Here is a 14,775-nt window from a genome sequence, read left to right on the forward strand (position 1 = left end):
CACGGTATCTACATTTCAGTATCTATGATAGCAACTTCCAGTTGAAGTATGGTGCCTTCCGGATGTATACATACTCAACCACACACATACATACATACTCAGCACTCACATATATACATACTCAACCACACATACATACATACTAAGCACACTCATATATACATACTCAAGCACAAACATATTCTGACACACACACATACATACATTCTCACACTCATATACATACATAGTCAACACTGACACATGCATTCTTACACTCAAATGCATACTGATATGCAAATCTGTCCAATGATAGGCAACTCTGGGGTGTATCTCCCATTTGCCCCTCACGAAAAAAAAAAAGAAAAAAGCACACAGCCTGCCTGACTCTCAAGACAGTAGAATGGAGAGTGAGACAGAAAGCAACCAGCGCAATGCATTTATATCATGGAAATATCGGGACCATTTTACTTTCAAATTTGGCAAAGGTCGCAACATAACAGTACAATGCAAGCTGTGTTTGCCATCAACCAAACTGCTATCAGCTTCAAAAGAGTCGATCTCTCACCTGAAGAAGCATCTTGAAGTAAATCCTCTTTTTCGTTATTTCGTTATTGATCGCTAGCTAGCTATCTTACATAGTTTGGCTGCACTGGATTAGCTATTAGCTAGCTAGTAGGCTAGTGGGTATAGTATTAAAGCTAACTAGCTAATGAGTAGATACAGTGACAAAACAAGTGAAATTTCACATGTTCAAAACTGCAATTACTCCAACAGTTTTAAACTACGCATATTATACATTAAATTGTTACATTGTGAGTGAAAGATACTTTTTCACTCACAATGTATTTAGGGGGGCTCGTGGCTTTTCTAACTTTTCGTGTAATGTACAGTTTTTGAATTAACATTTACAATTCTGAAGACACTGCGATGAAGACTTAATGTGGGGGTGCCAAAATGTTAGCCACAACAATGCTAAGTGAACATTCTAACAATAACCGTTCAGAGCCTTATTCGGATGAACATTGTTTAAAAAACTGTTCAGAAAGTAATCCAAAGTATTTAGGTTACGTTACCTACCTTGAGTAATCTAACAGAATAAGTTACAAATTACATTTTAGGGCAAGTATTCTGTAATCTGGAATGTGGAATAGTGGAATACATATTAAAAGTAACCCTCCCAACCCTGTATATATATGTGTGTGTATGCATGTATGTATGTATATGCATGTATATATGTAGGGCCTATGTATATGCATGACAGTATGCATGTATGTACAAGTGAAGTATTCAATTTTGGCCTAAACGGCTTCTCATAATGATGACTCTGCTCCCTCATCCTTACAAACATGTGAAAGATATTTTTATTTAGTAATCCAATCGTTCATTGTCCATTATTGCTGGCTTACCATAATTATAAACATTGAGGGGGTACACAGGAGGTAACTGACACTTCTATCATTTCAAATCTTCAAGTACTTGAACATCATTAAATCTCTCTGCGTAAAACACCGCCATGGCATCAAAGGAGCATTAAGTGAACTTAAGTGTCCTGGCTCTGTTGCAAATACAGATTTTCAGAGATATTTAGTGGTGGTGGAACTGACCTACTTTTCCCAGCTGGAAGGGAAGAAAGAGAATCAGACTTGTTTTCAGGGCCATGAGGACTCACACTTTGTGGGAATGCGTATTAATACAGCCAATGCTGTGGGATTGGTCCTGCCCTAAACATGGGGAAAGTGGTTAGATCCGCCTGTATCTCGGAATAACCTACACAATCTGAAACAACAGCCACACTGCTGATCCTCGTGGGATATGAGCCCATATCCTCCTGGGATGTGTTCAAAACCTTGGCCCACAACACACTGTCTGACAAACTGGATTGGCCTGTTCTAGTGCTGTCATGCCTAGAACAAGCAAGCACACTAGAGAAGTATCTGCTGACCATGACCCTATGCTATAATGTGTGAATAACAAATTTGTGTGTAGACCCTCAGAGCTTCAAGTGAGTGTGAATGGAGAAAAAATACATGACATTACAATCACTTAGCAGACACTCCTGTCTAGAGCAGCTTATATACATTCCACTTTCATCCGTTATTACCATTATTACAGCTGGATATTTGCTGAGGCAATTGTGGGTTTAGTGTCTTTCCCAGGGGTACAACACAGTACCCCTGTGGAAAATTGAACCTTTTATGAACAAGCACTGCTCCTTACTACTATACCACACGGCTGCCCCCACGTACACCAACATGTCATTTTCTGGTGCTGGCTTTTCCTCAGAATGAAATCACACTACCCTGTTGTGCTTTATTTTATACAGTCCATGTGTGGACAAAGAGCTTTATTATGTGTCTTTTTTAGAAGGCAAGTGGCCATGTATGAGGAACAACCCACTTGGAGCTGTGCTGTTGTGTTACAATAGCCTAACATCTTAAAATTACAGTGTGCCCTGACTGAACATAACAGGCAACACAGAGATTTACCAAAGTAGGCAGCTACCCTCAGGCATCCAGACTGGAGCTGGAAACAGTTTAAGCGATTAGGCTAAATAAATTAAATATTTCTGTTGGATCCTGACAAACCTAACTGTCACAATCACTAACAAGTTTTTTTTAAGGGTGATACTTACAGCAATGTTCACTCACCTGACAAAGCCTAGTTTGTTATCAGCCATTTACGTAGGGACATACAGAAGACTGAAGTATAGACACACTCACATACACAAAGACAAAGTGACACTGACAGTTACAGTGTGACACTGAGTTAGTGGTTCAAGCTATATAGAGGGATTTCAGGGTTCTCCAATAACAGTAGATATGTTCTGTAGTTGTGTCATGGCAAGGTTCCAAAAGTGCATGCATATTGACCAGGTTATTATGCTATTATGCCGAAGGCCCCCTCACCCCGATATTTACAAAAAAACCCTTTTTTTAGGGGGTTTTTCTAAGCGATAAGCCTCCTAGTCCGTAAGTCTTGGGAATGTGAAAAATGGTCCTGGATGTAGCCCAAAGGGTCTATTAATCAAATTGCACGGGGTTTGTGGATATCTGCTATAATTTGGACGTTACCTGGGTCTAAACCCCACCTGACCCCAAAACGATGAAAACACATTTTTCCCACGGCTATAACTCCTAAACGGTAACAGCTATTCACACCAGACTCGGTAGGTTTGTGGCATATGTGTATGCAATTCTGTCATAAAGTTTGCAGATGTGGGGGGCGAAGCCCCTCTCTATAAAAAATTCTATAAAATATGATCTCAAAATATAATGGGAGTCTAATGCAGGACTTGCAGTACTGCAGTCTTCCATGAGAGGCGCCAATGAGTGCTTTGTAAAGAAACTTATACAAGACTGGACAAAACAAGATGGCGGTGCAAGCAGGCATACAGGAACCTTATGAAATTTAGGGTTTTTATGCTACCAGTCTCAAGTTTGGTATTCAAATGAGCTAAGTACTTACGTTCACGTCAATGTACTTTACAAACGATTACATTCCTGTCCTCAATACACTTTGCAATTCGTAATATCACCGGCTTAGCGGCTCATTGCGCTGCCTTGTAGCTAACTAATGTGTAAACGATTGCATTTTTACAGAAAGGTGAAATGAACGATTACTGTATTGTCATTCTTCTAACAAATATTAACACACGCTAGCTAACTACTTACAAACTTGCTGGTCAACTACGTTTTCATTTACAGATACAACGTTATTTCATCACCGTCTTAGCGACTTAACCAGCAAGCTTATTGTAGCATGCTAGCAGTGTAGTGTAGCATGCTAGTATCGTAGGACGGTGAATATGTTGTCATCCTTGTTTCTAAAATCATCTCATTGTTGTATTAACATTCTGCGCGCATCTAGCAAGCTAGCTAGGTTAATGTTTCTGCACTTTTACCAACGATTACATCGTTCTTTTTTTACATCGTTCTATTGCTCGCGCAGCTTTTTTATATAGCTAGGTAGCGAATTCGTTGCTAGCTAGCTAGCTTGCTAATGTTTTGCTGAGTCACTCGCCTAGCTTGCTAGCAATACTTGTTTACGTGTTTGAACGAATCTTACTTTGACTGTCGAAGTGAAATAACGTTGTACATTGTTCTTTTCAATACTCCTCGTGTAGCCTGTTAGTATAGCTGGTTGAATTAATTAGGCTAAGCAAGATGTTATGTTTCCAAAGTTTCTAACGTTATTCACTGCAATGGAAATGTTTCATCGCGTAGTTGGATATAAAAGGGTGTTTCCTGCTTTGTGAGCAATGTGAATACTTTCACGAATTAGTTTTGTAAGAATCGAAGCGCCCTTGTTTGAACGAATGTGTTTATAATGCGCGATACAAATAAAAATGAATTAAATTGAATTGAATTAATTGTTATGTATCTTTTTTAAATCTTTGGGGCTTGGAAGCATTTGAGGTGGCTTGCGACCTCTAGTTTTTTTCTTAGAGCTTTGGTGTCAATTAACAGACGGAGAGGATAGATAACTAGATGAAGGAACTGGAAAGAGAAAACAAAAAGAAAAAGGTGAAACAAATAAGGTGAAAAAGGAAATAAATACAAAAAGGGAAAGGAATGTTTGCGTATACTTGAGGAGTAGTGCATTGGTGAGAGAAGGGTCATGTGTTTACATATTTTTAAAAGGGTGCCCAGGTATTTTTGAAGTCTTGTAGATTGTTTGTGGATCTCATAGTGAGTCTTTCAAATAAGATGTGTGTTTATCATTACATTATGCCAAAGATTTAGGGTGATAATAACATCACTATTAACTAACATTATTTTTTCAGTTCTGTGGGATTGTTTTTTGGCAATAACCAGAGATGTTACTTGTACTTTGGACTGGGATGGGCTGAAGGTCATAAAGGATGCAGATGGGGGAGAGGGGGATGTCGCTGCCCAGGATTTGAGATACACTAGTAGTTACTTGATTCCAGAATGAATGGACAGGGGTACAATGCCACATGAAGTGCATATAGCTATCAACAGGTGAGTATGAGCATTGATCGCATGTTTTGTGTGTCAGATGTGTGTCAGATATTCCCATTAGGTATTATTTTCTCAAAGTATAATATGTTCTGGGCATGTAGTATTTTCAGTTGAATGAGCTGGAGTTTGGAGTTTATACTGATGGAGAATGAGTTCCTGCATTTTTTTTCAGTAGCTTTCATCTGCTGAGTTAATATTACAGTTTTTCCCGATTGCTGTATTTTCTGAAACCATTCACCATTTTCTCATAACTACACACACATTCTCAAAACGTCATTCTCATCTGTACAACCAGCTAACTTTCCGGTCGAAATCAAACTTTGCCCTCAGACAGAACACACAAGCAATCAAAAGCACATACTACATGACTGCCTCTTAGACACTAGAGGGATTAATTCAAAACACACTTACCAAAATGTAATTTTTCTTCTGCAATCAGTATTTTGAGAATCTGCATTATTTTGAACTTTGTAACATCACTTTACTGACATACAGATTACCCGTACAGGAAGACACCATCAAGAGACATTCAAAACAATACTATACAACACCTTTGCAATGTCACACTGACAAATTACTGTATGAAGAGAGCAGAAATTTTCCAACCCTTTATTTCCAGAAAACCATAAGGAAGGAATAGTGGTACATAGGGTAGGTAGAGTATAATTTTGAAAAAAAAAAAAAAGAAAAAATTGAAAAACCTACAAAAATATTTATATATACATAAGATAAACAAATGTAATTCCATACTGTAAATCTAATTACAACTACTCTGCATCATCATCCCCTCTCTGGTCTGGATCCAGCCACAAAATTTCATCAACATCACAAAGGATGTTTTCCCTGGCTAGGCAATGCAGGAAATATGCACTGGTATGTCTAATCCAGCCTTGGATAGCTTCTATGGGCACATCCCCACAGGCCTCCTCTATGGAAATCAAGAGGTTTTCTCTTGTGTAGGGGTTACTGTCATAAACCTTCCACCGCCATGCTGACAAAAATTCCCCTATTGCATTGAGGAACGGGGAACATGCAGGTAAAAAAGATTTGTGAATGTGGAGTGGTTATTGAACCAGGCGCGAACCAGAGCAGCCTGATGGAAACTAACGTTATCCCAGATGATAACATACTGGGACTGCTGTGGTTGCCCTGGTTCCCCTTCCTGTTGAAGTCGCTGGTAAAGTTGACCTAGGAATTCAAGCAGATGTGCGGTGTTATATGGACCCAAAGTGGCATGGCGGTGGAGGACCCCTTGATTACTGATTGCAGCACATAGAGTCACGTTGCCTCCTCTCTGGCCAGGAACCTTCACAATGGCACGGTGACCAATGATGTTCCGTCCCCTTCTGTGCCTTGTTGTGAGGTTAAACCCTGCCTCATCAACAAAGATATACTCATGGAGCTAAGGCATCCCTTCAAGTTCAAAGATCACATGCAAACAAATGGCCCTATTTATAGGGATCCTGTGATTCTGATTGGTGTGTCACTAATTTATTGGCTTTGTGTTTACACCTGGGGAAAGGTGTGCTCTTTGAGTTCAGATGATAATGACTTGAGTGTATTGTATTGGTTGCATGTGTTTGCTGAATGAACATATAGTACAGTGAATGATTCATTTGGCCACTTTTGCATAGTTTCACAGAAAGTGTTTTACACATAGAAACCTGTGTGAAAACATGTAAATAGTGTGTATCTTTTGAGAAATGAGGCATAGCTATAGGTTTTCTTGCTGAGGGAACTGGTTATAGTGTGTTAGCAATTGGGAAAAACTGTAAGATCTGAGGATCACTTGTCAGTGGGGATGGATATTTGGTATATCATAGACACAGTATGTTTTTGATTGGGTATTTTATGGAGGAAGTTGTACAGAGGAGATATGGATAGAGTTGTATGTACTGTGGTATTAAGGCTTTTGATGGATTGACTTGGATTGAGTGAAAGGGTTTCTTTTAAGTCTTGGAATGGCATTAGGCTGCCGTTAATGATGTGCTGTAGTTAAGTTATTCCTGCTCTCACTCTGCCGTCACACTTCACCTCGGAGAAGACATTGTTTGCAAAAGCAAGGGATAGAAAGGGCAAGGAAAATGTATCAATTAAACTGTGCAACCTGGACTATGTTCAGCTTTCAGAGCACTTTTTTCAGTCAATGAAGAAAGTAAATGTTTAGTGTGTGTATGTGTGTGTGTGTGTGTGTGTGTGTGTATAAAAATAATAATATAAAAACAACAATACGACAGACAAAATAAAATCAATAGAGGTGGTTGTCTTTACTGAAATGTTCCCAGTCCTACAGTCCCAACATCTGGTAAAGCAGAAAGTGTTCTGCCAGCCTTCATTTTCAAAGTGGACAGACTATTTAATTCTTCTGTAAATAAGAACTGTCGGCTGCCTCAAGTGTTGGGTGCCCTGTGTATTACCAGCCTCCACCATGAGGAAGGGTGCCAATTTCTGCCCTGTTAGAGGAGACGTGACTTAATGAAACTGGTTTACATAAATAGCACTTACGAAGCAGAAGCCTGCTGCAAAGTATGGCTTTGTATTCAGAAAATGAGACCTTCAATGACATCACACTGTAGGTCATTGTTTTTCTTGGTGATTGTCCTAGGTGAGGCAGAAATGAGTTCATGCTATGCGTGTGTTGAGGAATTCCAAGCCTTCAGAGTTGCATGCAATTGGTAGGGCCGCTACCCTGTGTTTGCAGGGGTCTGTTAGAGCTGTGCTGACCTGAGATCTGTGTGGCCATGGCAGCGGGGACATTGCAGTCCTCTCTCTCATCCCTGTCAGTAAGGTCATTTCCCTTCAGTGCCTTCTGTTTAAAAGTCTTCTGTATAAATTGTGACTACATGTTGTAACTGTTTTGTAATCTGTTTTGTGAGTTTCTTTTTAACCAGTTAGTTTCTTTTTTTCTTTTTTCCCTTTTCAGGCAACATTAGCATAAAAATACTTAAGGCCTGCTGAAAATAACATGTCACAGAAAATGGCAGAGCAATCTTACACACAATGTTTAAAGTGATGGTCAACCTTTATTTTATTTTAAAATAAAAGAGCATAAACAACTTCAGTGTTGTATAATAAAGCGTCTTTCCTTTTGAGACATTTTGTGATTTTCCAACAAACCTATCCCCTGTGCTCATCTCTGCTGACTGAAATCTGACAATGCTCTCTTGCAACATAGGAGGGATGGCAAGGGACTCGCCCAGAATGCATCTCTTTGAAGCATAAGGGCCATGGCCAAAGTCTGTCAATAAAATGCTTTCACCGGCTTTTCACACACAAACCAATAAATCAGGCTGCCAATGCATTCAAGATGAAAACAGTTTGTTCACTTGTCTCATCGCGTTTTGAGTGATGGTTTTACAGTCACATAAAACCCTTCACTACAGCCCAGCAGCTGTAACTTAGTAATACATTGCAGTGCCATATTTGCTGCAATGGTGTTCAATAGCATATTCACATATTCTATAGAGGCAACATCCATAGTCATATCTATGTGATAATGCCTAAAAAACAATGTTTAAGTGAATTCATCCATGGGCCCACTACATTCCTCCACTTCATCTCAATTTATGAGAACTACTGATGGATAAAACTGAGATGCATTTCATCCCATCCAAGTCCTCCCCATTTTAAGACCTCTCCCTCAGCCTATACTCTACAAGCCTTACAACCAATAGCACCGTCAATACTCTTGGTGTAATGCTTGATAGCCAGCTGTCCTGTGAGTCGGACTTGCAGATTCTTCCCCTATAGCAGGGGTGTCAAACTCAATTGCACAGGGGGCCAAAACTCAAACCACACTTTAGGTCGCGGGCCGAACAGGATAAACATTTATTGAATACACTAAAACTGAATGTTTTTTGAACATAAATATGAATAAAAACAGACAGGAATATTATTACAGAATAAATAAACTTAAACTTTAAATAACTCAAAATACTTTGCTCGCCATAAAAATATCTCCTGTCAAAATTATACAAATTCAAAATATGAAAAAAAATGGAAATATAAATAAAATTTGTGCTTTTCACCAAAAGTTAAAATAACAACAAATCAAAACATTCAGTTTTCTTTGCTCTTATGCCATTTTGTCAGAGCTGGATGCTTGGCATCTTTTTTTGGCAACAAGTTCGTTTAGGTTTGGTGTGAGGTCCTGTGTTGTGGAGATTCTCAGGATGGATTGGCGATCTCCTCTGCCACAATGAAACTTGCTTTCACAGCGGCTTCACTTTGGGATTTTGCTCTGGTGAAAAACGTCTGCTGGAATGTCATATTCTTCTTTAATTCTTCTACTTTCTGTATCTTCTGCTCTGCATTCAGGTTTTTTAGCTTATCCTGATGTTTTGTCTCGTAGTGCCGTTTTACATTATATTCCTTAATTACGGCCACATTAGCCCCACAAAGAAGACACACGGGTTTACCGGCAATGTCAGTAAACATATACTCAGCCTCCCATCGGTTTTGAAAGGCTCTGTTTTCAGAATCAACTTTTCTCTTGGCCATTGTGAGGGGCTAGTATCGCGTAGCGTACAGCAACAGACACTTAGCTAACTTGATTGACGCGGGAATGTTTCAAGGTAGCCTTGCGTCCGACAAGGCAGCTGAACCGCTGCATTGTGGGATCTGTAGTTTGAGTGTTATAGGAGCTTCATATAGCCGGGCCATTATAGTAAATCTATATAAAATGATTTCGAGGGCCGGATAAAATTGTACGCCGGGCCGGATGTGGCCCGCGGGCCTTGAGTTTGACACATATGCCCTATAGCATCCAAAGGATCCGCCCCTATTTCACTACATATTCAACACAGCTCTTAGTTCAGGACCTGGTCCTCTCACACCTGGAGTGCAACTCCCTCTTTGCTTGCTTTCCTGCATGTGCAATCAAACCTCTACAACTAATCCAAAATGCAGTTGCACAACTTGTCTACAATCTTCGTAAACATAACAAAGTTACTCCCTTCCTCATCTCACTTCACTAACTTCCTGCTATTGCTTGCAGCAAGTTCAAAACCTTGGTGCTGGCACACAGGAAAGTTAATGGGACAGTCCCTCTCATCCCTCTTCAAACCCTATGTTCCTTGAAGATTGCTGCCCTCTGCATCCACAGGGCAACTGACTGTCCCAACCCAGCAGGGTCACTCTTCTCAGTCACGATCCCTGTCTGTACTGGTCCCTCAGTGGTAGAATGAACTCCCCATGGGGGTTAGGACAGCGGAATTATTGGCCATCTTCCGATGCAGACCGAAGCCCCACCTCTTCAGACTGTATCTCGGTTCCACTTCTATCCCCACCCCCTAATACCTGCTACTTCTTGCATTTCATGTGTAGTATTATGATGTATTATGAATTTGTGTTCTAGGTACTGCTGGTTTGTAGTATATTTGGCTTTTGTCATAGTGCACAAATTAACTTGTGGTAGGGCTTGAATAGTGTTATGCTCACACTCACTGGCATGGGAGTCTTGTGAGCCTGGTCTGACACTTGATAATGTAATGTAATGATACACTTAGGATTAAAAACATTAGGGGTAAGGGAAACTACATACTCCAAAGTCACATTTTACATTAAAAACAAAGAAAAGATGCTAATAACTATTAACGTCTGTTTTAGATCATCATAGGAATGTTAAAAAATGTCACATCAAGTTACAAAGACTGGAAATAAGTGATAATTTATTTAGATTGGTTCTTTATTGACAACCAAAAACAAATCACTGAAATGCATGTGGAACAGCTGTTGCCAATTAATTCAAGCAGAAAACAGCTGCACCGCCATCAATTACCTCAAAATATATATTTGCCAATAATTGAGCATGACCGTACTTAGAATATCTGAAAATGTTTGTTCCACTGGTACACCATGGCCATGTTTTAAGGCATGAAGTGATGGAAAGTTTGCCCGGCCATCTGAAATCCATTATAAATATTACCTTGTTTAAGAAGATCTTGCTACATTTTTAAGAGACACACTGTTCTTGCATTTGCATGTGAAGTCATTGTTGCATGTTTTGCTCATTTTTCTGTAGCTTTGCCATAACCCTCAAAAATTGCATCTCAAGCGGTTTTGTCTCAATTCCAACATTACCAATGTCCTTTTAGTAAATAAAGCGGCAAATTTTCTGTTCTGCATGTGTGTATACCATTATTCTTATTAGTCTAACATATTACTTTGCGATGTCATATTGTGTGCATGAAAATGATTTTAGATACATACGACTGCCCATTACACCTACATTCCTCAGTACATCTAAAAAGTTCCAAATGGAAACAAATAAACCATGTGGACTTAGTGGGGACCCAATTCAGGTGGGATATCTGACCCCAGGCCTGTTCCCTTTGGTCAAGGATGGAGCCACCCTCACCAGCCTGCTCTGAACAGCTGAGCCTTTGATGGTTTCCAAGGGCATCATACACTCGAGACAGCAAACGTTAAAAAAAGGGCAAGCAGTAGCGAACAGCAGCCCAGGTCAGCATAAAGACATTGCTACCTGGCGGCAGGATGTTTTCAGACCTCCAAATCCTTTCTGATCCCAGGGACAGAGCCACCCCATGCTGTTAGTGTCTCCATTTCCCACTCAGCCAGAGTGGCTGGGAGACAAATCTGATACTAAATGGCGTGTGTGTGTGTGTGTGTTCAATGCATTACTGTAACTTTTTTGGTTTCAAAAGTTTGGTCTTTCTTCATGGTAGTTACACAAAACAAATATGATAAAAAAAACACAAAGGCAAAAATGGTAAATAAGGGTTTATTTTATAAATTAAGTCATATGTGCTGCATATATTATGCCTGGGTATAAAATTTAGACAACTGCATCAAATAAAAAAAATCTTTAAAACCACAGATTAAATAAAATCAAACATGAACAAACATCCACTGCATTTGATTCAAAAAAGGCACACACACAGATGTCAGACTGAATCGTCCCTAAGGCTGCTCTGAAAAGTGAAACCCATGCCCTATGCAACAGCACTCAAGTACGCACGCTCCACCCACATACACACACACACACACACACACACACAACTGGTGCCAGGCCTTCATCAGAGAAGTGCTTTACTTGTGCAGGAGTGACAGAGGGCTGTTAAAGCCACTGTCTTGCTGACAGGTTTGGAGTTTAGAGAACAGACTCTTGGAGTAGAACTGGCACAGTCTGTCCCCCTCTGAGCCTGGAGTGGGTTCTCTGTGCCCAGCAGTTCCAGTGCTGCTGGGGGCAGGGCTAGGTTTTGCCTTAGAGTTGGATGCTGCTTTTGAAATTTCCTTGTAGATATTAAAGTCAGGATTAGCAACAGCGGGGATCCTGAAACTATGCAGGTCGTTGTCCTCATCTGTGTCCAAAATGGAGGTTGCTGGAGGGATGCGTTTTGGGAATGTTTTCACCAGCTCTGTGCTGGGGAAATTGCTGTCAAGGCCTCTTCCAACACTGACCAGACTCCAGCTGCTCTGACCGCCTTCGTCCCTGACAGGGGCCTCCTCAATGAGGAATGGCTTGCTGGTGAAATCAGTGGTGTAGCAGGCTTCCAACTGGTCAGAGTCCCCTCCTTTAAGGAAAAGCTCCCTGCTCTCAGTTCTCATGGTTATGTTGGCTGCCATGACATTGCAGGTGATGTGTTCGGTGGCACTGTGCAGTGAGGGGAGGCAACCAGGCCTGCCACCAGGGGAGCCCTGCAGGAGATGTGCATGGGTGGACAGGGTTTTGGAGCCTGCGTCCTCTTGTGTTTTCCACGTCTTGAACTTCGAATCCTGATGCAGCATGTCGCCCATGGTCGTGACCCCCATCGGACCTCTCCTAGGGTCATACTCAGAAGCCCCTGTTCCAGGTCGGTCATCACTGTCGGTGGATTCCCAACTCCTCTCTGATTGGTTCCTCTGAGAAACCTCACACCCACTTGACTGGCTCTGGTCTGGTGTGGACTTTACAGTTTTGACAGGCCTGTCAGCAGCAGTGGCTGGCTCAGCCTTTGATCTACCTGTTCAAATATGAACACTGTTTATGAAAGAAAATACTGCCCTCACCATTGAGGACTACTAGAATAAAGCTACTGAGCTAGATTTACACAGGATTCTTCAATCCCCTTTGGGGATCTGGAGAAAGAATAACCTTCCCTAAACCACCACCATCAAAACACATGGCCTAGAGTCAAAATAATTGGGTTTTCATTTTGAAACTCTTCAGAGAAGTAAGAAGAAAAAAGCTCTTACTGTGAATGGCGCGACTCTTTCCCTCTTTCCTCTTGGATACTGGTGTCTCCAGCACTTTGGCCATAGCTGCCAGCTTTCTTGCTGCGTTGATGATTTTCTTCTCTGCCCTGCAAGATACAGGGGTGGCAAGAGGAGTGCGTAGGTAAGGAAAGGAAGAGGGGCAGATGACAGGTACAGGTGAGCGTATGAGAGAGACAGGTTTAATGTGTGCCTCACCCCTGGCTCTTGCCCCCGTCCTCCAGCAGCTCCTGTAGGCAGCTGAGGTAGTACTGGCGCATCCTGCGGGCTGTGTCTTGCCGCTCCCGCAGCACCTCTCTCCGGATCATGTTCGCTGCCCTCTCCTTGCTCTCATGGAGGTACTGCAGCATGTCACCTGCCCCATGACAACAAAAGCACACCTCTGGGACTCATATGTGACACCCACCTTGGCCCTGCTCCATTTCAGCACGTTCCAAGACCATGCCAGAAGACTGCTTTTTACTCCGTGTCTTTGCCACTGTGAGCTCATAAAGCCATTTCAGAAGAAATCTGGCTAAAGGTAAAAAAGTGACTAACCTCTGATCTTTCCCACAGCTCTCATGTACTGTTCCTTCATTTCCGCTAGGCCAGCCTGAAGGCACTGTTGGCTATCTCCGCAAGCCCTGCAAGGGGAAAAACCATACCTTCTTACAGTAACTGATGATTCATCTATATTTCAGCAGTCATATTCAACTATTAAGCACATAACATACTAGCCAGAGACAGAAGGGGAAATAGAGCAGTGTTGCATTAAAGTATTCTCAGACAATAAAACAGTATTTCATTGATTATTACTGTGAGAGGTTTTAAAAGCAAAAGCAGCAGTCACATACATAGAGGTCTCCTGGCTGGACCTTTGAACTTCATCCAGTTTCCTCTGGCTTTCCTCCTTCTCCTTTTGAATGGCCACTTCATGTTCCTCTGAAATAAACAACATTCAGAAAACCAAAACCAAACTTGAGGCCCAGAGACAGGCAAGGCTAGAGCTTGTTGTAGGGCTTGTTGCTTCCGGCACAGCGTGAGTGGCAGCCTGTTACGGCAGCTCCGTATTCTTTTCTACTTTTTTCTTTAGTTCTTGGTGTGTTTTTGGTTTCACTTTGTGTAATTTATTTTTACACACTGGTACATTTAGCAAGAATGTAATTATAGATGTACATTTGGTGACAATCGCAGTTTATCTCTTGCTCTTCTACGGACTTTTGGACACGGCGTCGGGGGAGCCATTCAACCACGGCTCCATTGTTTACACTCATGTTCAGCTGTTAGCTCTGAGCCACACACGACTTCTCTGCGCGGAGAGACCGGCGATCCCCGCGGAGATACAGAGAAGGAGGAGAGGCTGCAGAGCTGGAGAAAAGCGTTGGGAGTGGAAAAGATGATATAAACCATGTATACCGTCTGTCATTACGGGGAACGTAAGATCTCTCCCTAACAAGATCGAGGAGCTAACGGTGCCTACGCGGCTGCAGAGAGAGTACCGTGAGTGCTGTCTCATGTGCTTTACCGAGACGTGGTTAAATGAACTTTCTCCCGACTCTCTGATTGCCCTGGATGGCTTTCAACTCGTGCGGGCAGACAGGAAAGCAATGGAGAGTGG

The 14,775-nt window shown here is 41.5% G+C and overlaps 1 protein-coding gene and 1 pseudogene across 2 annotated transcripts in view; both read right to left on the minus strand.

Annotated features, from left to right (window-relative positions):
• LOC118781675 overlaps nucleotides 1–2,659 on the minus strand; it is a 31,696-nt pseudogene extending 29,037 nt beyond the window's left edge.
• Nucleotides 2,660–11,739: 9,080 nt separating this feature from the next.
• The window catches only part of cep152 (centrosomal protein 152), a 28,530-nt gene continuing 25,494 nt past the window's right edge, over nucleotides 11,740–14,775 (minus strand). For both annotated transcript variants that reach the window (XM_036535258.1, XM_036535256.1), the window contains exons 23-27: nucleotides 14,012–14,099; nucleotides 13,716–13,801; nucleotides 13,377–13,533; nucleotides 13,161–13,267; nucleotides 11,740–12,928 (exon numbers count right to left, since the gene is read on the minus strand). In XM_036535258.1, coding sequence (XP_036391151.1) covers nucleotides 12,015–12,928; nucleotides 13,161–13,267; nucleotides 13,377–13,533; nucleotides 13,716–13,801; nucleotides 14,012–14,099 — 1,352 coding nt within the window. In that variant the 3' untranslated portion in view covers nucleotides 11,740–12,014. The remainder of the gene's footprint in view (nucleotides 12,929–13,160; nucleotides 13,268–13,376; nucleotides 13,534–13,715; nucleotides 13,802–14,011; nucleotides 14,100–14,775) is intronic.

This window comes from Megalops cyprinoides, chromosome 8, assembly GCF_013368585.1.
Source record: "Megalops cyprinoides isolate fMegCyp1 chromosome 8, fMegCyp1.pri, whole genome shotgun sequence".
Taxonomy (NCBI): domain Eukaryota; kingdom Metazoa; phylum Chordata; class Actinopteri; order Elopiformes; family Megalopidae; genus Megalops; species Megalops cyprinoides.